The sequence below is a fragment of the Heptranchias perlo genome, chromosome 27 (assembly GCF_035084215.1).
Source record: "Heptranchias perlo isolate sHepPer1 chromosome 27, sHepPer1.hap1, whole genome shotgun sequence".
Lineage (NCBI taxonomy): Eukaryota > Metazoa > Chordata > Chondrichthyes > Hexanchiformes > Hexanchidae > Heptranchias > Heptranchias perlo.
In genome coordinates, this window is record NC_090351.1 from 3,972,852 (window position 1) to 3,996,068 (window position 23,217).

Consider the following 23,217-nt stretch of genomic DNA (forward strand, 5'->3'; position numbering starts at 1 on the left):
AATCTGTGAAGTGATCAATAACTTTAATGGGGCACAGAGGATTTCGGTCCCTGCAGACTCGTTGTTTGAACAGGAACTCAAGGCTCCAGCAGGAACAGTTGGAAACATTGACTGAAGCTTCACTCCTCCCAGGGAGCTGAGCTCGAAGGGACGGCTGGTCAGAGAGTCGGGACTTGTGTTGTCTCTGACACACGCTCCCCAGAGCAGCAAGGGTTTCTGGACTGCCCATCATGCCCTCTATGTCTGTAATTGCGTATCCCACACCCAACACCCCACTGCTACCCAAGGCTGAGTGTAGTGTAGGTCTCAGTGTTACGCAGGTCCGGTTAAGCCGGCTTGTAAAGAGGTTAAGGCTTCAACATACTCAGTGCCTTAGTCAGCATCTCTGGGGTCAGGTAGCCATTCCCATCAACATCCAGTTTATCAAACACCAACTCCAACTCCTCAGGACTGAAAGAAAACTTCATCTGAAGCTTCTGAGGAAAGAAAAAGCAAAATTCAACAGTAAAACAACAAAACAGACGCACACTGGGAGATCCAAATCCCAAAACACACACTGGGAGATCCAAATCCTAAAACACACACAGGGAGATCCAAATCCCAAAACACACACGGGGAGATCCAAATCCCAAAACACACACTGGGAGATCCAAATCCTAAAACACACACAGGGAGATCCAAATCCCAAAACACACACAGGGAGATCCAAATCCCAAAACACACACAGGGAGATCCAAATCCCAAAACACACACAGGGAGATCCAAATCCCAAAACACACACAGGGAGATCCAAATCCCAAAACACACACAGGGAGATCCAAATCCCAAAACACACACACAGGGAGATCCAAATCCCAAAACACACAGGGAGATCCAAATCCTAAGACACACACAGAGAGATCCAAATCCCAAAACACACAGGGAGATCCAAATCCCAAAACAGACATACAAACATATGAATTAAGTGCAGGAATAGGCCATTCGGCCCCTCGAGCCTGCTCTGCCATTTGATAAGATCATGGCTGAGCTGATTGTGACCCAATCCTACATTCCCATCCACCTACTATAACCTTTGACTCCCTTGTTAATCAGGAATCTATCTAACTCAGCCTTAAAAATATTCAATGACTCTACGGTGGGTCCCTTACTGTTTGTGGTCTACATTAATGACTTGGATATGAATGTAAAAGGTATGATCAGTAAGTTCACTGATGATACAAAAATTGGTAGGGTGGTAAATAGCAAGGAGGAGAGCCTCAGTCTGCAGGACGATATAGATGGGTTGGTCAGATGGGCGGAACAGTGGCAAATGGAATTTAACCCAGAAAAGTGCGAGGTGATGCACTTTGGAGGGACTAACAAGGCAAGGGAATACACAATGAATGGGAGGACCCTAGGCAAGACAGAGGGTCAGAGGGATCTTGGTGTGCAAGTTCACAGATCCCTGAAGGCGGCGGAACAGGTAGATAAGGTGGTAAAGAAGGCATATGGGATACTTGCCTTTATTAGCCGAGGCATGGAATATAAGAGCAAGGAGGTTATGATGGAGCTGTATAAAACACTGGTTAGGCCACAGCTGGAGTACTGTGTGCAGTTCTGGTCGCCGCACTACAGGAAGGATGTGATCGCTTTGGAGAGGGTGCAGAGGAGATTCACCAGGATGTTACCAGGGCTGGAGCGCTTCAGCTATGAAGAGAGACTGGGAAGATTGGGTTTGTTTTCCTTGGAGCAGAGGAGGCTGAGGGGGGACATGATTGAGGTGTACAAAATTATGAGGGGCACAGATAGGATGGATACTAAGGAGCTTTTTCCCTTCGTTGAGGGTTCTATAACAAGGGGGCATAGATTCAAGGTAAAAGGCAGGAGGTTTAGAGGGGATTTGAGAAAGAACTTTTTCACCCAGAGGGTGGTTGGAGTCTGGAACTCACTGCCTGAAAGGGTTGTGGAGGCAGGAACCCTCACAACATTCAAGAAGCATTTGGATGAGCACTTGAAATGCCATAGCATACAAGGCTACGGACCAAATGCTGGAATATGGGATTAGAGTAGACAGGGCTTGATGGCCGGCGCGGACACGATGGGCCGAAGGGCCTCTATCCGTGCTGTATAACTCTCTCTCTCTACCTCCACCAGTCACCGGGGAAGGGAGTTCCACAGACTCATGACCCTCTGAGAGAAAAAATTTCTCCTTATCTCCATCTTAAATAGGAGACCCCTTATTTTTAAACTGTGGTCCTTGTTCTAGTCTCTCCCACAAGTGGAAACATCCCCTCAGCATCTACCCCTTCAAGTCCCCTCAGGATCTTATATGTTTCAATAAGATCACCTCTCATTCTTCTAAACTCCAATATATACAGGCCCAATTTGTCCAACCTTTCCTCATAAGATAACCCCCTCGTCCCAGGAATCAGTCGAGTGAACCTTCTCTGAACCGCCTCCAAAGCAATTATGTCCTTTCTTAAATAAGGAGACCAAAACTGCACACAGTATTCTAGATGTGGTCTCACCAATGCCCTGTACAACTGTAGCAAAACATCTGTACTTTTATATTCCATTCCCCTTGCAATAAATGACAACATTCCATTTGCCTTCACTTGCTGTACCTGCATACTAACTTTTTGTGATTCATGTACTAGGACACCCAGATCCCTCTGTACCACAGAGTTCTGAAATCTCTCTCCATTTAAATAACATTCTGCTTTTCTATTCCTCCTGCCAAAGTGGACAAGTTCACATTTTCCTACATTATACTCCAGCTGCCAAATTTTTGCCCACTCACTTAACCTATCTATATCCCTTTGCAGACTTCTTATGTCTTCTTCACAACTTACTTTCCTACCTACCTTTGTGTCATCAGCAAATTTAGCAACCATGCATTCGGTCCCTTCATCCAAGTCATTGATACAGATTGTAAATAGTTGAGACCCAAGCACTGATCTCCGTGGCACGCCACTCGTTACATCTTGCCTAGAAAATGACCCAGTTATGCCTACTCCCTGTTTGCTGTTAGCTAACCAATCCTTTATCCATGCTAATATGATACCCCTACACTATGAGCTCTTATTTTGTGTAGTAGCCTTTGATGTGGCACCTTGTCAAAAGCCTTCTGGAAATCCAAGTACACCACATCCACAGGATCCCCTTTATCCACGTTGCTTGTTACTTCCTCAAAGAACTCTAATAAATTAGTCAAACACGATTTCCCTTTCACAAAGCCGTGTTGACTCTGCCTGATTGCATTGAGATTTTCTAAGTGCCCTGCTATAACCGCCTTAATAATAGATTCTAGCATTTTCCCTATGACAGATGATAAGCTAACTGGCCTGTAGTTTCCTGTTTTCTGTCTCCCTCCTTTCTTGAATAGAGGAATTACATTTGCTATTTTCCAATCTGATGGGACCCTTCCAGAATCTAGGGAATTTTGGAAAATTAATACCAATGCATTTACTATTTCTGCAGCCACTTCTTTTAACACCTTAGGATGAAGTTCTTCAGGACCTGGGGACTTGTCAGCTTTTAGTTCTAATATTTTTTTCAGAACCCTTTCCCTGGTGATTGTAAATGTTTTAAGTTCCTCCCTCCCTTTTACCTCTTGATTCACAATTATTTCTGGCTTGTTATTTGTATCCTCTACAGTAAAGACGGACGCAAAATATCTGTTCAATTTATCCGCTGTTTCCTTGTTCTCCTTTATTAATTCCCCAGACTCACTCTCTCGAGGATCAACCCTCACTTTACTTGCTCATTTCCTTTTTAAATACCCGTAGAAACTCTTACTATCTCTTTTTATATTTCTAGCTAGCTTTCTCTCATACTCTAATTTCTCCCTCCTTATTATTCTTTGAGTCATTCTTTGCTGTTTTTTATATTCTGTCCAATCTTCTGACCTGCCACCAGTCTTCGTAGAATTGTATGCTTTTTCTTTCAATTTGATACGATCTTTAACTTCCTTAGTTAGCCACAGATGGTACGTCCTTCCCCTAGAGTCTTTCTTTCTCACTGGAATGTATCTTTGCTAAGTGTTATGAAATATCTCATTAAATGTCTGCCACTGCATCTCTACTGACATCTCCCTTAACCTAAGTTCCCAGTTCACTTTAGCCAGCTCTCTCTTCATGCCCTCATAATTGCCCTTCTTTAAGTTTAAAACACTAGTCTTAGACTTAATCTTCTCTCCCTCAAACTGAATGCAAAATTCAATCATATTGTGATCACTGCTACCTAGAGGCTCCCTTACAATGAGGTCATTAATTAGTCCTGTCTCATTACACATTACCAGATCTAGAATAGCCTGCTCTCTGGTTGGCTCTATAACGTGCTGCTCGAAGAAACTGCCCCGAAAGCACTCCATGAACTCATCTTCCTGGCTACCTTTGTCAATCAGATTCTTCCAATCTATATGTAGATCAAAATCACCCATGATTATCGCTGTTACTTTCTCACAAGCCCCATTATTTCTTCCTGTATACCCTGTCCTACAGTGTGGTTACTGTTTGGGGGCCTATAAACTACTCCAAGTGACTTCTTGCCTTTATTATTTCTTATCACCACCCAAACTGATTCTACATCTTGGTCTTTAGAACTAAGGTCATTTCTCTCCATTATACTCATGTCATCCCTAATTACGAGAGCGACCCCTCCATCTTTTCCAAGCTTTCTATCTTTCTGAAATGTCAAGTACCCTTGAATATTCAGGTTCCAGCCTTCGTCATCTTGCAGCCAAGTCTCTGCAATGGCTATCAGATCGTACACATTTATTTCTATTTGAGCTGTCAATTCATCCATTTTGTTACGAAGGCTACGCACATTCAGATACAAAGCCTTTACTGCTGTCTTTTTACTATTTTTGCAACCTCTAGCCTTATCTGCTGGCACACTTTTAAGTTTGCATGCTCAGCGAGATGCAAATCCTAAAACACACACAGGGGGATCCAAATCCCAAATCAGACACACAGGGAGATCCAAATCCCAAATCAGACACACAGGGAGATCCAAATCCTAAAACACACACAGGGAGATCCAAATCCTAAAACACACACAGGGAGATCCAAATCCTAAAACACACACAGGGAGATCCAAATCCCAAATCAGACACACAGGGAGATCCAAATCCTAAAACACACACAGGGAGATCCAAATCCTTAAACACACACAGGGAGATCCAAATCCCAAATCAGACACACTGGGAGATCCAAATCCAAAAACACACGCAGAGAGATCCAAATCCTAAAACACACACAGGAAGATCCAAATCCCAAAACACACACAGGGAGATCCAAATCCCAAAACACACACACAGGGAGATCCAAATCCCAAAACACACACAGGGAGATCCAAATCCTAAAACACACACAGGGAGATCCAAATCCTAAAACACACACAGGGAGATCCAAATCCTAAAACACACACAGGGAGATCCAAATCCCAAAACACACACAGGGAGATCCAAATCCTAAAACACACACACAGGGAGATCCAAATCCCAAAACACACACAGGGAGATCCTAATCCCAAATCAGACACACTGGGAGATACAAATCCAAAAACACACGCAGAGAGATCCAAATCCCAAATCAGACACAGGGAGATCCAAATCCCAAAACACACACTGGGAGATCCAAATCCCAAATCAGACACAGGGAGATCCAAATCCTAAAAAACACACTGGGAGATCCAAATCCCAAATCAGACACAGGGAGATCCAAATCCAAAAACACACACAGGGAGATCCAAATCCAAAAACACACACAGGGAGATCCAAATCCTAAAACACACACACAGGGAGATCCAAATCCCAAAACACACACAGGGAGATCCTAATCCCAAATCAGACACACTGGGAGATACAAATCCAAAAACACACGCAGAGAGATCCAAATCCTAAAACACACACAGGAAGATCCAAATCCCAAAACACACACAGGGAGATCCAAATCCCAAAACACACACACAGGGAGATCCAAATCCCAAAACACACACAGGGAGATCCAAATCCTAAAACACACACAGGGAGATCCAAATCCTAAAACACACACAGGGAGATCCAAATCCTAAAACACACACAGGGAGATCCAAATCCCAAAACACACACAGGGAGATCCAAATCCTAAAACACACACACAGGGAGATCCAAATCCCAAAACACACACAGGGAGATCCTAATCCCAAATCAGACACACTGGGAGATACAAATCCAAAAACACACGCAGAGAGATCCAAATCCCAAATCAGACACAGGGAGATCCAAATCCCAAAACACACACTGGGAGATCCAAATCCCAAATCAGACACAGGGAGATCCAAATCCAAAAACACACACAGGGAGATCCAAATCCAAAAACACACACAGGGAGATCCAAATCCTAAAACACACACTGGGAGATCCAAATCCTAAAACACACACTGGGAGATCCAAATCCCAAAACACACACAGGGAGATCCAAATCCCAAAACACACACAGGGAGATCCAAATCCTAAAACACACACAGGGAGATCCAAATCCTAAAACACACACAGGGAGATCCAAATCCCAAAACACACACAGGGAGATCCAAATCCCAAAACACACACTGGGAGATCCAAATCCCAAAACACACACAGGGAGATCCAAATCCCAAAACATACACAGGGAGATCCAAATCCCAAAACACACACAGGGAGATCCAAATCCCAAAACACACACAGGGAGATCCAAATCCTAAAACACACACTGGGAGATCCAAATCCCAAAACACACACAGGGAGATCCAAATCCCAAAACACACACAGGGAGATCCAAATCCCAAAACACACACAGGGAGATCCAAATTCTAAAACACACACTGGGAGATCCAAATCCCAAAACACACACAGGGAGATCCAAATCCCAAAACACACACAGGGAGATCCAAATCCCAAAACACACACAGGGAGATCCAAATCCTAAAACACACACAGGGAGATCCAAATCCCAAAACACACACAGGGAGATCCAAATCCCAAAACACACACAGGGAGATCCAAATCCCAAAACACACACAGGGAGATCCAAATCCTAAAACACACACAGGGAGATCCAAATCCCAAAACACACACAGGGAGATCCAAATCCTAAAACACACACAGGGAGATCCAAATTCCAAAACACACACAGGGAGATCCAAATCCTAAAACACACACAGGGAGATCCAAATCCCAAAACATACACAGGGAGATCCAAATCCTAAAACACACACAGGGAGATCCAAATCCCAAAACACACACAGGGAGATCCAAATCATAAAACACACACAGGGAGATCCAAATCCCAAAACACACACTGGGAGATCCAAATCCCAAAACACACACAGGGAGATCCAAATCCTAAAACACACACTGGGAGATCCAAATCCCAAAACACACACAGGGAGATCCAAATCCTAAAACACACACTGGGAGATCCAAATCCCAAAACACACACAGGGAGATCCAAATCCCAAAACACACAGGGAGATCCAAATCCCAAAACACACACAGGGAGATCCAAATCCTAAAACACACACAGGGAGATCCAAATCCCAAAACACACAGGGAGATCCAAATCCTAAAACACACACAGGGAGATCCAAATCCCAAAACACACACAGGGAGATCCAAATCCTAAAACACACACAGGGAGATCCAAATCCCAAAACATACACAGGGAGATCCAAATCCCAAAACACACACACAGGGAGATCCAAATCCGAAAACACACACAGGGAGATCCAAATCCCAAAACACACACACAGGGAGATCCAAATCCCAAAACACACACACAGGGAGATCCAAATCCTTAAACACACACAGGGAGATCCAAATTCCAAAACACACACAGGGAGATCCAAATCCCAAAACACACACAGGGAGATCCAAATCCCAAAACACACACAGGGAGATCCAAATCCCAAAACACACACAGGGAGATCCAAATTCCAAAACACACACAGGGAGATCCAAATCCTAAAACACACACAGGGAGATCCAAATCCCAAAACATACACAGGGAGATCCAAATCCTAAAACACACACAGGGAGATCCAAATCCTAAAACACACACAGGGAGATCCAAATCCCAAAACATACACAGGGAGATCCAAATCCCAAAACACACACAGGGAGATCCAAATCCCAAAACACACACAGGGAGATCCAAATCCCAAAACATACACAGGGAGATCCAAATCCCAAAACACACGCAGAGAGATCCAAATCCCAAAACATACACAGGGAGATCCAAATCCCAAAACACACACACAGGGAGATCCAAATCCCAAAACATACACAGGGAGATCCAAATCCCAAAACACACACAGGGAGATCCAAATCCGAAAACACACACAGGGAGATCGAAATCCTAAAACACACACACAGGGAGATCCAAATTCCAAAACACACACAGGGAGATCCAAATCCCAAAACACACACAGGGAGATCCAAATCCCAAATCAGACACACAGGGAGATCCAAATCCTAAAACACACACAGGGAGATCCAAATCCTAAAACACACACAGGGAGATCCAAATCCTAAAACACACACAGGGAGATCCAAATCCCAAATCAGACACACAGGGAGATCCAAATCCTAAAACACACACAGGGAGATCCAAATCCTAAAACACACACAGGGAGATCCAAATGCTTAAACACACACAGGGAGATCCAAATCCCAAAACACACACAGGGAGATCCAAATCCCAAATCAGACACACTGGGAGATCCAAATCCAAAAACACACGCAGAGAGATCCAAATCCTAAAACACACACAGGAAGATCCAAATCCCAAAACACACACAGGGAGATCCAAATCCCAAAACACACACACAGGGAGATCCAAATCCCAAAACACACACAGGGAGATCCAAATCCTAAAACACACACAGGGAGATCCAAATCCTAAAACACACACAGGGAGATCCAAATCCTAAAACACACACAGGGAGATCCAAATCCCAAAACACACACAGGGAGATCCAAATCCTAAAACACACACACAGGGAGATCCAAATCCCAAAACACACACAGGGAGATCCTAATCCCAAATCAGACACAATGGGAGATACAAATCCAAAAACACACGCAGAGAGATCCAAATCCCAAATCAGACACAGGGAGATCCAAATCCCAAAACACACACAGGGAGATCCAAATCCCAAATCAGACACAGGGAGATCCAAATCCTAAAACACACACTGGGAGATCCAAATCCCAAATCAGACACAGGGAGATCCAAATCCAAAAACACACACAGGGAGATCCAAATCCAAAAACACACACAGGGAGATCCAAATCCTAAAACACACACTGGGAGATCCAAATCCTAAAACACACACTGGGAGATCCAAATCCCAAAACACACACAGGGAGATCCAAATCCCAAAACACACACAGGGAGATCCAAATCCTAAAACACACACAGGGAGATCCAAATCCTAAAACACACACAGGGAGATCCAAATCCCAAAACACACACAGGGAGATCCAAATCCCAAAACACACACTGGGAGATCCAAATCCCAAAACACACACAGGGAGATCCAAATCCCAAAACATACACAGGGAGATCCAAATCCCAAAACACACACAGGGAGATCCAAATCCCAAAACACACACAGGGAGATCCAAATCCTAAAACACACACTGGGAGATCCAAATCCCAAAACACACACAGGGAGATCCAAATCCCAAAACACACACAGGGAGATCCAAATCCCAAAACACACACAGGGAGATCCAAATCCTAAAACACACACTGGGAGATCCAAATCCCAAAACACACACAGGGAGATCCAAATCCCAAAACACACACAGGGAGATCCAAATCCCAAAACACACACAGGGAGATCCAAATCCTAAAACACACACAGGGAGATCCAAATCCCAAAACACACACAGGGAGATCCAAATCCCAAAACACACACAGGGAGATCCAAATCCTAAAACACACACAGGGAGATCCAAATCCCAAAACAGACACAGGGAGATCCAAATCCTAAAACACACACAGGGAGATCCAAATTCCAAAACACACACAGGGAGATCCAAATCCTAAAACACACACAGGGAGATCCAAATCCCAAAACATACACAGGGAGATCCAAATCCTAAAACACACACAGGGAGATCCAAATCCCAAAACACACACAGGGAGATCCAAATCATAAAACACACACAGGGAGATCCAAATCCCAAAACACACACTGGGAGATCCAAATCCCAAAACACACACAGGGAGATCCAAATCCTAAAACACACACTGGGAGATCCAAATCCCAAAACACACACAGGGAGATCCAAATCCTAAAACACACACAGGGAGATCCAAATCCCAAAACACACAGGGAGATCCAAATCCCAAAACACACACAGGGAGATCCAAATCCTAAAACACACACAGGGAGATCCAAATCCCAAAACACACAGGGAGATCCAAATCCTAAAACACACACAGGGAGATCCAAATCCCAAAACACACACAGGGAGATCCAAATCCTAAAACACACACAGGGAGATCCAAATCCCAAAACATACACAGGGAGATCCAAATCCCAAAACACACACACAGGGAGATCCAAATCCGAAAACACACACAGGGAGATCCAAATCCCAAAACACACACACAGGGAGATCCAAATCCCAAAACACACACACAGGGTGATCCAAATCCTTAAACACACACAGGGAGATCCAAATTCCAAAACACACACAGGGAGATCCAAATCCCAAAACACACACAGGGAGATCCAAATCCCAAAACACACACAGGGAGATCCAAATCCCAAAACACACACAGGGAGATCCAAATTCCAAAACACACACAGGGAGATCCAAATCCTAAAACACACACAGGGAGATCCAAATCCCAAAACATACACAGGGAGATCCAAATCCTAAAACACACACAGGGAGATCCAAATCCTAAAACACACACAGGGAGATCCAAATCCCAAAACACACACAGGGAGATCCAAATCCCAAAACACACACAGGGAGATCCAAATCCTAAAACACACACAGGGAGATCCAAATCCCAAAACACACACAGGGAGATCCAAATCCCAAAACACACACAGGGAGATCCAAATCCTAAAACACACACAGGGAGATCCAAATCCCAAAACATACACAGGGAGATCCAAATCCCAAAACACACGCAGAGAGATCCAAATCCCAAAACATACACAGGGAGATCCAAATCCCAAAACACACACACAGGGAGATCCAAATCCCAAAACATACACAGGGAGATCCAAATCCCAAAACACACACAGGGAGATCCAAATCCGAAAACACACACAGGGAGATCGAAATCCTAAAACACACACACAGGGAGATCCAAATTCCAAAACACACACAGGGAGATCCAAATCCCAAAACACACACAGGGAGATCGAAATCCTAAAACACACACACAGGGAGATCCAAATCCCAAAACACACACAGGGAGATCCAAATCCCAAAACACACACAGGGAGATCGAAATCCTAAAACACACACACAGGGAGATCCAAATCCCAAAACACACACAGGGAGATCCAAATCCCAAAACACACACAGGGAGATCCAAATCCTAAAACACACACAGGGAGATCCAAATCCTAAAACACACACAGGGAGATCCAAATCCTAAAACACACACAGGGAGATCCAAATCCTAAAACACACACAGGGAGATCCAAATCCCAAAACACACACACTGGGAGATCCAAATCCTAAAACACACACAGGGAGATCCAAATCCCAAAACACACACAGGGAGATCCAAATCCCAAAACACACACAGGGAGATCGAAATCCCAAAACACACACAGGGAGATCCAAATCCCAAAACACACACTGGGAGATCCAAATCCCAAAACACACACAGGGAGATCCAAATCCTTAAACACACACACAGGGAGATCCAAATCCCAAAACACACACAGGGAGATCCAAATCCCAAAACACACACAGGGAGATCCAAATCCCAAAACACACACAGGGAGATCCAAATCCCAAAACACACACAGGGAGATCCAAATCCTAAAACACACACAGGGAGATCCAAATCCCAAAACACACACAGGGAGATCCAAATCCCAAAACACACGCAGAGAGATCCAAATCCCAAAACACACACAGGGAGATCCAAATCGCAAAACACACACACAGGGAGATCCAAATCCTTGTAAAAACATGTAACAAAATTCAGTTCGCCTCCATTGTTGTTCCCAGAAGGCCATGTTAACAGCTTTTGTGACAGTGCTAAACCTTCATCAAACACTGTTTTGGCCTCAGCTGGAGTCCCATTCTGGGCATCACACTTTCGGAAGGATGTTGGAGAGGTTGCCGAGGAGATTTACTAGAATGGGACCAGGAATGAGGGACTTCAGTTATGTGGAGAGACATGGAGAAGCTGGGATTGTTCTCCTTCGAATAGAGAAGGTTAAGTTGAGATTTGATAGAGGTGTTCAAAAGAGGAGATGAGCAGAAATTTTTTACGCAGTGAGTTGTTGTGATCTGGAATGCACTGCCTGAAAGGGCGGTGGAAGCAGATTCAATAATAACTTTCAAAAGAGAATTGGATAAATACTTCAAAATGAAAAATTTTCAAGGCTGTGGGCAAAGAGCAGGGGAGTGGGACTAATTGGATAGCTCTTTCAAAGAGCCGGCATAGACACGATGGGCCAAATGGCCTCCTTCTGTGCTGTGTGATTCTACAGTGGGAAGTGGTTTGGCGAAGGGCGTTTTATTGATTGTTGGTGCCACGTCGCAGAGAGACCTCCATGGACTTGGCACTGCGGAGCTCAGTGGGAGGCCTCTGCCCAGCTGTGCCCTCACTGGAGAAGGTCTCTCCAGAGGTGAGTAGAGCTGAAAGGGAAAGTCTCGGTATGTCCTGGACTGACTCATTCTCACGGCCCATGGGACTTCCCGTGTTATCCGTGAAGAGGACAAGTGGACGCTCTGTGATGATGTCAGAACACTTTGCCAATAAAATGTGGGACCAGTTGGATAAACACACTGACTCATGGGAGAAAGGGGAGGGATGGTCGGGGAGGGATTATTTTATCCATGTGCCAATCTACATAATCCTACACGTTTCTTATATGTCGCCTTATTAATCAGGACGTTGCTTGTTTTGGAATTCTGCAGGTCTCAGTGACGATGGGGGCAGTGTTGGGGTGGGGGGTACACTGACCCACCCTCAGCTGCTGTGGGTCAGTTGGTCCACAGTGTGTGTGTTGGGAGGGGTGGGGGAGGGAGGGAGGGAGGGAGGGAGGGGGGTGCCCTCTTACCTGCATGTCGTCCCGGGTGATGAAGCCCCTCTCGTCCCCGCCGCACTCCTGGAAGAACTCGTGAACCTTCTGGATCATGAACCTCTCCCCGGAGCTCCAGTTGCCGGCCTGCTTGACCTGCTTGACCTGCTCGGCCTGCTCGGCCTGCTCGACCTGCTCGACCTCCGAACCCTGGGGGTCGTGCAGCTCCCTCCGGCGCCTAGCCGTCCTCCGTCCGTCCCTGTTGATCTTCCTCCCTTTTGGAGTGGGCTTCCTCTGCTCCTCCATCCCACTCGATCGCTCCTTCTCTCACTTTCTAATGGGAAAATAAAGGGAGCAAGAGAAGGGAGCTTATTGTGTGGTGAGCACCATCTCTTAGCAACAGGCCCCTTAATTAGGTACAAAATATTAATCAGAAAACCTATTTGTAAAGGAAAGGAGAACGAGAAGCCAGCGACTGATTAATATGCCGAGGAGAGATTGGCTAAGTGTGCATATTATTGTGTTCAGAAGGATGGGATCAAGACCAAGTTGAGTCAAAATATTACCAGCTGTTTCCAGAAGCTTCTCTGAAGTGGCCTTGAGAGGAAAGGGAAAATTGGATAACCTGTTCTACCATAACTTAGCCAGACAAGGAGTGCAGTTCTTCCAGCTTAGTGTGAACATAAGAACATAAGAAATAGGAGCAGGAGGAGGTCATTGGGCCCCTCGTGCCTGCTCCGCCATCCAATCAGATCATGGCTGATCTCCATATCCCTTGATTCCCCTAGAGTCCAAAAATCTATCGATCTCAGCCTTGAATATATTCAATCACTCAGCATCTACAGCCCTGTGGAGTAGAGAATTCCAAAGATTCACAACCCTCAGCGTGAAGAAATTCCTCCTCATCTCAGTCTGAAATGTCTGACCCCTTATCCTGTGATGTGGAGATGCCGGTGATGGACTGGGGTTGACAATTGTAAACAATTTTACAACACCAAGTTATAGTCCAGCAATTTTATTTTAAATTCACAAGCTTTCGGAGGCTTCCTCCTTCCTCCTTCCAACAACATTCACCTGAGGAAGGAGGAAGCCTCCGAAAGCTTGTGAATTTAAAATAAAATTGCTGGACTATAACTTGGTGTTGTAAAATTGTTTACCCTTATCCTGTGACAGTGGCCTTTAGTTCTGGACTCTCCAGCCAGGGGAAACAACCTCTCAGCATCTACCCTGTCAAGCCCCCTCAGAATCTTATATGTTTCAATGAGATCACCTCTCATTCTTCTAAACTCCAGAGAGTATAGGCCCATTCTACTCAACCTCTCCTCATAGGTCAACCCTCTCATCCCAGGAATTAATCTAGTGAACCTTCGTTGCACTGCCTCTAAGGCAAGTATATCCTTCCTTAGATAAGGAGACCAAAACTGTAGACAGTACTGCAGGTGAGGTCTCACTAAAGCCCTGTACAACTGTAGTAAGACTTCCTTACTCTTGTACTCCAACCCCCTTGCAATAAAGGCCAACATGCCATTTGCTTTCCTAATTGCTTGCTGTACCTGCATACTAACTTTTTGTGTTTCTTATATGAGGACACCCAAGTCTCTCTGAATACCAACATTTAATAGTTTCTCACCATTTAAACAATATTCTGTTTTTCTATTCTTCCTACCAAAGTGAATAACCTCACATTTCCCCACATTATATTCCATCTGCCACCTTCTTGCCCACTCGCTTAATCTGTCCATATCCCTTTGCAGGCTCTTTGTGTCCTCTTCACAGCTTACTTTCCCACCTAGCTTTGTATCATCAGCAAACTCGGATACATTACACTCGGTCCCTTCATCTAAGTCATTAATATGGATTGTAAATACCTGAGGCCCAAGCACTGATCCTTGCGGCACCCCACTAGTTACAGCCTGCCAACCTGAGAATGACCCTTTATCCCGACTCTCTGTTTTCTGTCCTTTAACCAATCCTCTATCCATGCTAATATATTACCCCCAACCCCATGAGCCCTTACCTTGTGTAACAACCTCTTATGTGGCTTATCGAAAGCGTTTTGAAAATCCAAATATACTACATCCACTGGTTCCCTCTTATCTACCCTGCTAGTTACACCCTCAAAAAACTCTAATAAATTTGTCAAACACGATTTCCCTTTCATAAAACCGTGTTGACTCTGCCTAATCATATTATGATTTTCTAAATGCCCTGTTACCACTTCCTTAATAATGGATTACAGCATTTTCCAGACGACCGATATCAGGCTAACCGGTCTGTAGTTCCCTGTTTTCTCTCTCCCTCCTTTCTTGAATAGCGGGGTTACATTTGCTACCTTCCAATCCATGGGGACCGTTCCAGAATCTAGGGAATTCTGGAAGATCAAAACCAATGCATGCACTATCTCTGCAGCCACCTCTTTTAAAACCCTAGGATGTAGGCCATCAGGTCCAGGGGATTTGTCGGCTTTTAGTCCCATTAATTTCTCCAGTACTTTTTCTCTACTGATATTAATTACTTTAAGTTCCTCACTCTCATTAGACCCTTGGTTCCCCATTATTTCTGGTATGTTTTTTGTGTCTTCTGCTGTGAAGACAGATACAAAATATTTATTTAACATCTCTGCCATTTCCTGATTCCCCATTATAATTTCTCCTGTCTCAGCTTCCAAGGGACCCACGTTTATTTTTGCTACTCTCTTCCTTTTTACATACTTGTAGAAGCTCTTACAATCATATTTTATATTTCTTGCTAGTTTACTTTCATATTCTATTTTCTCCCTTTTTATCAATTTTTTGGTCATCCTTTGTTGGTTTCTAAAACTCTTCCAATCCTCAGGCTTACTCCTCTTCTTGGCAACATTATAAGCCTCTTCTTTTAATCTAATACTCTCCTTAACTTCTTTAGTTAGCCACGGGTGGATCACTTTTCCCATGGAGTTTTTATTTCTCATGGAATGTATATTTGTTAAGAATATTAAAATATTTCTTTAAATTGCTTATCCACTGTCATGCTCTTTAATCTAATTTCCCAATCTACCTGAGCCAACTCGCCCCTCATACCTATGTAATTGGCTTTGTATAAGTTTAAGGCTCTAGTTGCTGACTTAAGTACGTCACCCTCAAACGCAATGTGAAATTCTCTCATATTATGATCACTCTTCCCCAGAGGATTACTAATTAACCCTGTCTCATTACACAATACAAGATCTAAAATAGCCTGTTCCCTGGTTGGTTCCATGACGTATTGCTCTAGGAAACCGTCTCGAATACATTCCATGAACTCGTCCTCCAGACTACCTTTGCCAATTTGATTTGCCCAGTCTATGTGAAGATTAAAGTCCCCCATGATTACTGCATTACCTTTGTTACAACCTCCTATTATTTCATGATTAATACTCCGTCCAATGGTATTGCTACTATTAGGGGCCTATAAACTACTCCCACCAGTGTTTTCTGCCCCTTGTTATTTCTTATTTCCACCCAGATTGATTCTACTTCCTGATCTTCCAAGCATTACTTTCTCACCACTGTCCTCATGTCATCCATTATTATTAGGGCTACATCCCCTCCTTTTCCATTCTGCCTGTCTTTTCTAAGCGTCATGTACCCTGGAATATTTAGTTCCAAACTTTGGTCACTTTGCAACCATGGGCTCAATTCTCAAAGGACGGTGGGATGGCAGTTTGGGGGGAGGTCAATGGGCGCACGGCAAACCCGGATAATAAAAACTTACCTTTCCCCATGTGATCGTGAGTTAATTGGTGGCCCATAAGGTGCTTCTGGGTTTGTCGTCTGAAGGCTGCGCAGTGGGCGGACTGCGCACCCGCATCACAGGCTGTCAGCTGGAGCGTCTACATTTATATTCATTGCTCCAATGGCTTTTGCTGGAGCAAAAACGAAGAATACACAATATAGAGCAGCAGAGGGGCAAGGCTGCTCCAAGATTTAACAGTGCCTCACTCCAGGTATTACTGGCAGGGGTGAGGAGGAAGAGGGCAATGTTTTACCCGGCGGACGGGAGGAAGTGGCCTGCCTCTGCCACCAAGAAGGCCTGGCTCAAGATCACTGAGGAGGTCACCAGCAGCAGCAACATCTCCCGCACCTGGATCCAGTGCAGGAAGCGCTTCAATGACCTAACTAGGTCAGCAAAAGTGAGTACACTTACTCATTCTCCTACACTCCGTCTTCCACATCACCGCCCCCACCCCCCAACTCATTCTGCACTGCCCACACTACTCTATCACATCACTCCTCACACCCAGTGAAAACTCATCCTCAACTTACCTGCACTTCCTCACCTCCCTATTACTCACCCCACCACTACCACTCAACCCAATCCTCATCCAATGTCATGGCTTTGTCTCATACTCACCCTCTGATCTCTTTCACGGTCAGCCTCACCCAAACCAATGCATTCATCGGCTGACCACTTCACCATCACTCACTCACAAGTCTGTACTTTCTCCCCTTCTCGGAGAAGAGAGGGAGAGGGCAAGGACTGGGGGGGGGAGGGCCACAGCAAATAGTGGTCCTCACAGACGTGGAGCAGGTGGCGCTGGAGCTGAGCCGTACCCTCGAGTGCCTGTCCGTCGGGGACACCGAGACTGGCACCCGACAAAGGTCTGCTGACAGAACTTTAACATTCATCACACACAATATGAATTGATGTTAACAATGCTTGGCATGTTGAACACCTCAGTATGCTCATCGCAACACGACACATCTGTGATGATGCTTAATATTGCCTTCTGTTCCCTTCAGCGACTGCAGTGATGGCAGAGGGCGATTCCTCAGAGGAGCCCCAGACCTCTGAGGGTGCACCGTCACATCTCAGTGAGCCATCCACCAGCGCAGATACTCACACCTCAGTGGGTCCTAGTAGTCAGTTAGTTGGGGTCACACATGATGAGTCACCACACACAAGTGAGCACGAGCAGACACTGGTGGCAGGGGCAGCTGTGGAGAGTCCGTGTCAGTGGGAGCACTCCTCTCCAGGCTCTGCTCAGCTGGACACAGATGCTGAACCCTGGGGGCCATCCTTTAAAAGGAGAATGATCGAGGGACAGCAGCACATTTGCGAGGTGCTGGAACAGGTGCCATGCGCACTCTCCACAATCGCACAGAGGACGGAGGAGTCCAACTCCTGCATGAGTGGAATGGTGGCACAGGTACGGGAGGGATCTCTGAGATAGTGTCACAGGGACGTGAGCAACTGTCTGAGATAGTATCGCACGTAACTGCAGGAATGTCTGCAATGGAGAGAATGGCAGCCTCCATTGAGCTTCAAGCACATCTCACAAATGAGTCCATTCAGGCCCTGATAACGGACATGCAGACACAGAGTGAACTACATTCTGCCACCTTAAACAGGCAGACAGATACAATAGCGCTGGCCTTACAAGGCATCATACATGTCCTCCAAACTGCCATCCAGCAGGGTGGTAGGAGAGATGTGAGCCTGGGCCAGGAGACGGATGATGGCGAAAGGGGACACGGAAGTGGGGACACCACTCAAAGCACTCCCACATCTCACCCGTTGCCCCCCTCTCAACCAGTACCCGCAATGGTGCTTCCTCTCCAGGTGGCCGAGTCTGCCCCTGCACAGGTGCCTCACGGCGGGGACCTCATGGGCTCCAAAACCCAGAGGGCATTGGCTGAAAGCATCTAAGCAGTCCGGGCATGAACAAGAGCGACCTGCCACTACCTCTGCTGCAGCCACAGGAGATGCACCACGTAGAAGCGGTAGGAAGAGAAAGGCGAAGGATTTGTGATCACGAAGGGGATGCACAAGGGTGTCTGACAGACTGTCATGTTTTCCAATTATATTTGGTTTTAAAGTCACATTAAATTTTATCATTCTCACCACTACTGCCACGTCTTTCTCATTCTTGACTGGTTTTTGTGCTAGGGCCCTTTCATGAGCTTCACCATGGACGGCGACCCTTGATGCCACCCAGTGGGTCACTTTAAGTGGGTGTATGTATAGTTGCAGGACTGTCTTATGCAGGGAGGGGTGGGCGGCCTGGTGTGGGTGCTGCTCTTTCCAGGTAGACTGAGGACTGGACTCTTCACACTTTCTGATCTTACGAGAACCGTTCACATATCAGTGACTCTCTGGCCTCACGAGCAGCCAGGTGAGCCGCTGCTCTGCCCATGGGTTCATCCTCCTCCTCCTGCTCCTCCTCCTCCTCCTTCTCTTCCTCCTCCTCCTCCTCAATGTGGATGGTGGATGAGGGAATGGAGTCTCCTCAACCGGTACTCCTCTCTGTTGTGCAGGGCACAACACACGACTATAATGCGTCCCACTCTGTCTGGCGCGTATTGAAGCGCTCCCCCAGAACGATTAAGGCACCTAAATCACATCTTGAGCAGCCCTATAGCATGCTCAATTGTAGACCTGGTAGCGATGTGGCTGTCGTTATATTGACGCTGTTGCTCGGCGATGGGGTTTCTCAGAGTTGTCACGTGTGCAGGGGGTGTCCCTTGTCCCTGAGGAGCCAGATCTTAAGGGTGTTCGATGCGTGGAAGAGGGGTGGGATGTTGGATTCCCTCAGAATGAAGGAATCGTAGGAGCTGCCAGGAAATCTGGCGCACAGGTGAAGGAATCTCTTGCGGTGATCACAAACGAGCTGAGTGTTGATGGAGTGATAGCCCTTCCTGTTGATGAACAGTCCTGGCTCGTGTGGAGGTGCTCGTATTGCTACATGGGTGCAATAGATTACACCCTGTACCCGTGGGAAGCCAGACACAGCGTGGAATCCCACTGCCCTCTCCGTCTGGCTGAGGTCGTCCATGGGGAAAGTTGACGTAGTGCGAGGCCCTGCGAAACAAGCCGTCGGTGACCTGCCTTATGCACTTGTGTGCAGGCGACTGAGAGACCCCGGGCGATGTCCCCGGTGGCATCTTGGAATGATCCGGAGGTAAAGAAGTTGAGGGCAGTGGTGACTTTGACAGTGACGGGTAATGAGATGCCGCTCGGCCCAGCCGGGAGCAGCTCGGCATGAAGGAGGCTGCAGATGTCTGCGACTTCCTGGCGACTGACTCTGACCCTTCATATGCTCCTCAGAGAGGTCCAGGAAGCTGAGCCTCGGTCTGTAGATCCTGTGGCGAGGGTAGTGCCTCCTGCGACGTTGCTCTCTCTGTTGTTGCCCTCCATGCTCTTGTGCAGGTGCCTGTGGCGTAGCACTGTGTTGTGGAGCTCCACGTGGCGGAGGTGGATGCCGTGCCTGGTGAGGATGGTGATGTTCCTCGTCCCCGGATGTAGTAGTGAATGCAGCCATCGCCCCCCATCCTGATGGTGTCAGTTTGAGGGGGTCCGCAAAGTTGGTAAATATGTGTAAACAGAAGAATTCTGAGTGGAAACCAAGAATTTTCAGTCTAAACACAAAGATCTCCCAGTCAAAAGTTTGTGTGAAAGACCAGAGTGCCCTGCTACAATAACTCACCTTTTATCCCCATCTGTCAAACAGGAATTTCAATGTCCCACTGGCTGAAACCCGTCTCCTAAAACATGGAGTGTTTCCCACAGCACGGGAAACACACTGAGGCTGAATGAAAATCGGTCCCCTGCCTCAATCAGCATGAAATTAAATATTTTAACAAGTTTAAATATCTTAATGACTGCTTTAAATATCAGCCCGCAGGCTTTAATTACCGACGGGACTTCCAGATTCCCGAAGCATACACAGATGCATCTGTGTGAAACCTGGAAGTCGGCGGGTTAGAGCCGGCTTCCTGACCCACTCCGGATTGTCCCGATTTTCGTTTTCCCCCCGCTGCCAACACACCTGGACTTCGATTTGAAAATTGAGCCCATGTCTCTGTAATGGCTAATAGATCAAACCCATTTATCTCTATTTGTCCAACTAATTCATCTGTCTCGTAACGAATTCTCCGTGCTTTCAGATAAAGAGCCTTTCATTTTGACTTTTTACCATATTTTCCTGCTTTGACCTTATTTGCTGATATACTATAAACTCTCTGTCCCTTCCTGCCACACTCTGCTTATCTTTACCCAAATCACTAAACTGCTCTGTTGCCTTGACTTTTCTCGTTAGATTTCTAAATTCCACCCCCCTTATTAGTTTAAAGCCCTATCTATGGCCTTAGTTATTCAATTCGCCAGGACACTGGGCCCAGCCCGGTTTAAATGGAGTCGGTTCCAACGGAACAGCTCTCTCTTTCCCCAGTACTGGTGCCAGTGCCCCATGAATTGAAACCCCTGCCTCCCACACCACTCTTTCAGCCACACATTTAACTCCCTGATCTGTTTGTCCCTATGCCAATTTGTGCGTGTCTCAGGTAGTAATCCAGAGATTATTACCTTTGAGGTTCTGCTTATTAATTTGGACCCGAACTCCTCAAACTGTCTGAGCAGAACCTCATTCTTAGTTCTACCTCATTCTTAGTCCTACGTGGATCACGGCAACTGGATCGTCCTCCTCCTCCTCATCCTCCAGCCACGAGGAGATGTCCTTAACCCTGGCACCAGGCAGGCAACACAGCCTTCGGGATTCTCGGTAGGGGCTGCAGAGAACAGTATCTATCCCCCTGACTATACTATCCCCTACCACTACCACATTCCTTTTCACTCCCCCCACTTGAATGGCCTCCTGTACCACGGTGCTGTAGTCAGTTTGCCCATCCTCCCTGCAGTCTTTGCTCTCATCCATACAGGTAGCGAGTACCTCGTACCTGTCGGACAAGGTCAAGGGCTGAGGCTCCTCCATCACTAGATCCTGGGTCCCCAGACCTGCCTGACTCACAGTCACACACTCCTGTCCCTGACCACTGAACAAATCTAAACTATTACCTAATCTAAGGGGTGTGACCCAGGCACTGAGCTCCCAGAGTCACCCACATCATTGAGACCAACCAGAGAGGGACTGAGGCTGGTTCAGTTGTAGCTGTGGCTCAGGGCTTGCTCTCTCATCTCTTGAATCAGAAGGTTGTTGGTTCAAGTCCCACTCCAGGGGCATAAGCACATAATCCAGGCTGACACTCCCGGTACAGTACTGAGGGAGTGCTGCACTGTCTTTCAGATGAGATGTTAAACCGAGCCCCTATCTGCCCTCTCAGGTGGATGTAAAAGATCCTACGGCATTATTCCAATGAAGAGCAGGGAGTTCTCCCCGGTGTCCTGGCAAATATTTATCCCTCAACTAACATCACTAAAACAGATTATCTGGTCATTATCACATTGCTGTTTATGGGATCTTGCTGTGCACAAATTGGCTGCCACGTTTCCTACATTACAACAGTGACTACACTTCAAAAAGTACTTCATTGGCTGTAAAGCACTTTGGGAAGTCCTGAGGTCATGAAAGGTGCTATATAAATGCAAGTCTTTCTTTTTAATTTGAAGCCAACATGCCAATCACACTCAATGCAAGTAGATCTCTTCTTTCTGAGGGATCCTGTGGGAGATTATTATGGGGTAGGCGACCAGATAGAACATGATGTAGCCAATGACCAAAAACAGAAGAGGAGACAATCCTCTGACCTTACTCTGCTCATAAAAATGAAATTAGAAAACGGAAACTAGAAAATTTGGAGTTTGGAATTAAAACTGTCCAATCATAATCCCCTTACCTCACAAACTCAAATTAAGAGATTTGGGTTCAACTCAAGGAAACCGATAGATTTAACTCTCTGTTAACTGAGACACTGGATTCTGTGTATAAAAACTACCCAAGCTAAATAGTTCAAAGGGAGAGAGTGGCCTGCACTCTCAATAAAGAAAGAGGAAATTCAGACACTTGTTTAAGCAATACAGTAATCCTGGCAGGCAGCACGGAGAGGAAATGAATGTGAAATTTAAAATATTTCAGAAACTGGGTTCAAATCCAGGCCAGGCTGGTGGGATGAGAGTCAATCTGTCAGCTGGCTATGGGGGTCTTACATGAAATGAGTTTGGCCAGTCTCAGCTCAGCTCTGAGTGAGCCAAGGTCCACAGCACAAAACCTCCCCCAGTTCAGCGTTC

The 23,217-nt window shown here is 46.0% G+C and overlaps 1 protein-coding gene across 1 annotated transcript in view; it reads right to left on the reverse strand.

Annotated features, from left to right (window-relative positions):
* LOC137344348 (uncharacterized) overlaps positions 1–23,217 on the reverse strand; it is a 187,140-nt gene that overhangs the window by 160,661 nt on the left and 3,262 nt on the right. Inside the window, exons 2-3 of the mRNA XM_068007225.1 lie at positions 13,276–13,570; positions 365–476 (exon numbers count right to left, since the gene is read on the reverse strand). Of these exons, the coding sequence (XP_067863326.1) occupies positions 365–476; positions 13,276–13,542 (379 nt within the window). The 5' untranslated portion in view covers positions 13,543–13,570. The remainder of the gene's footprint in view (positions 1–364; positions 477–13,275; positions 13,571–23,217) is intronic.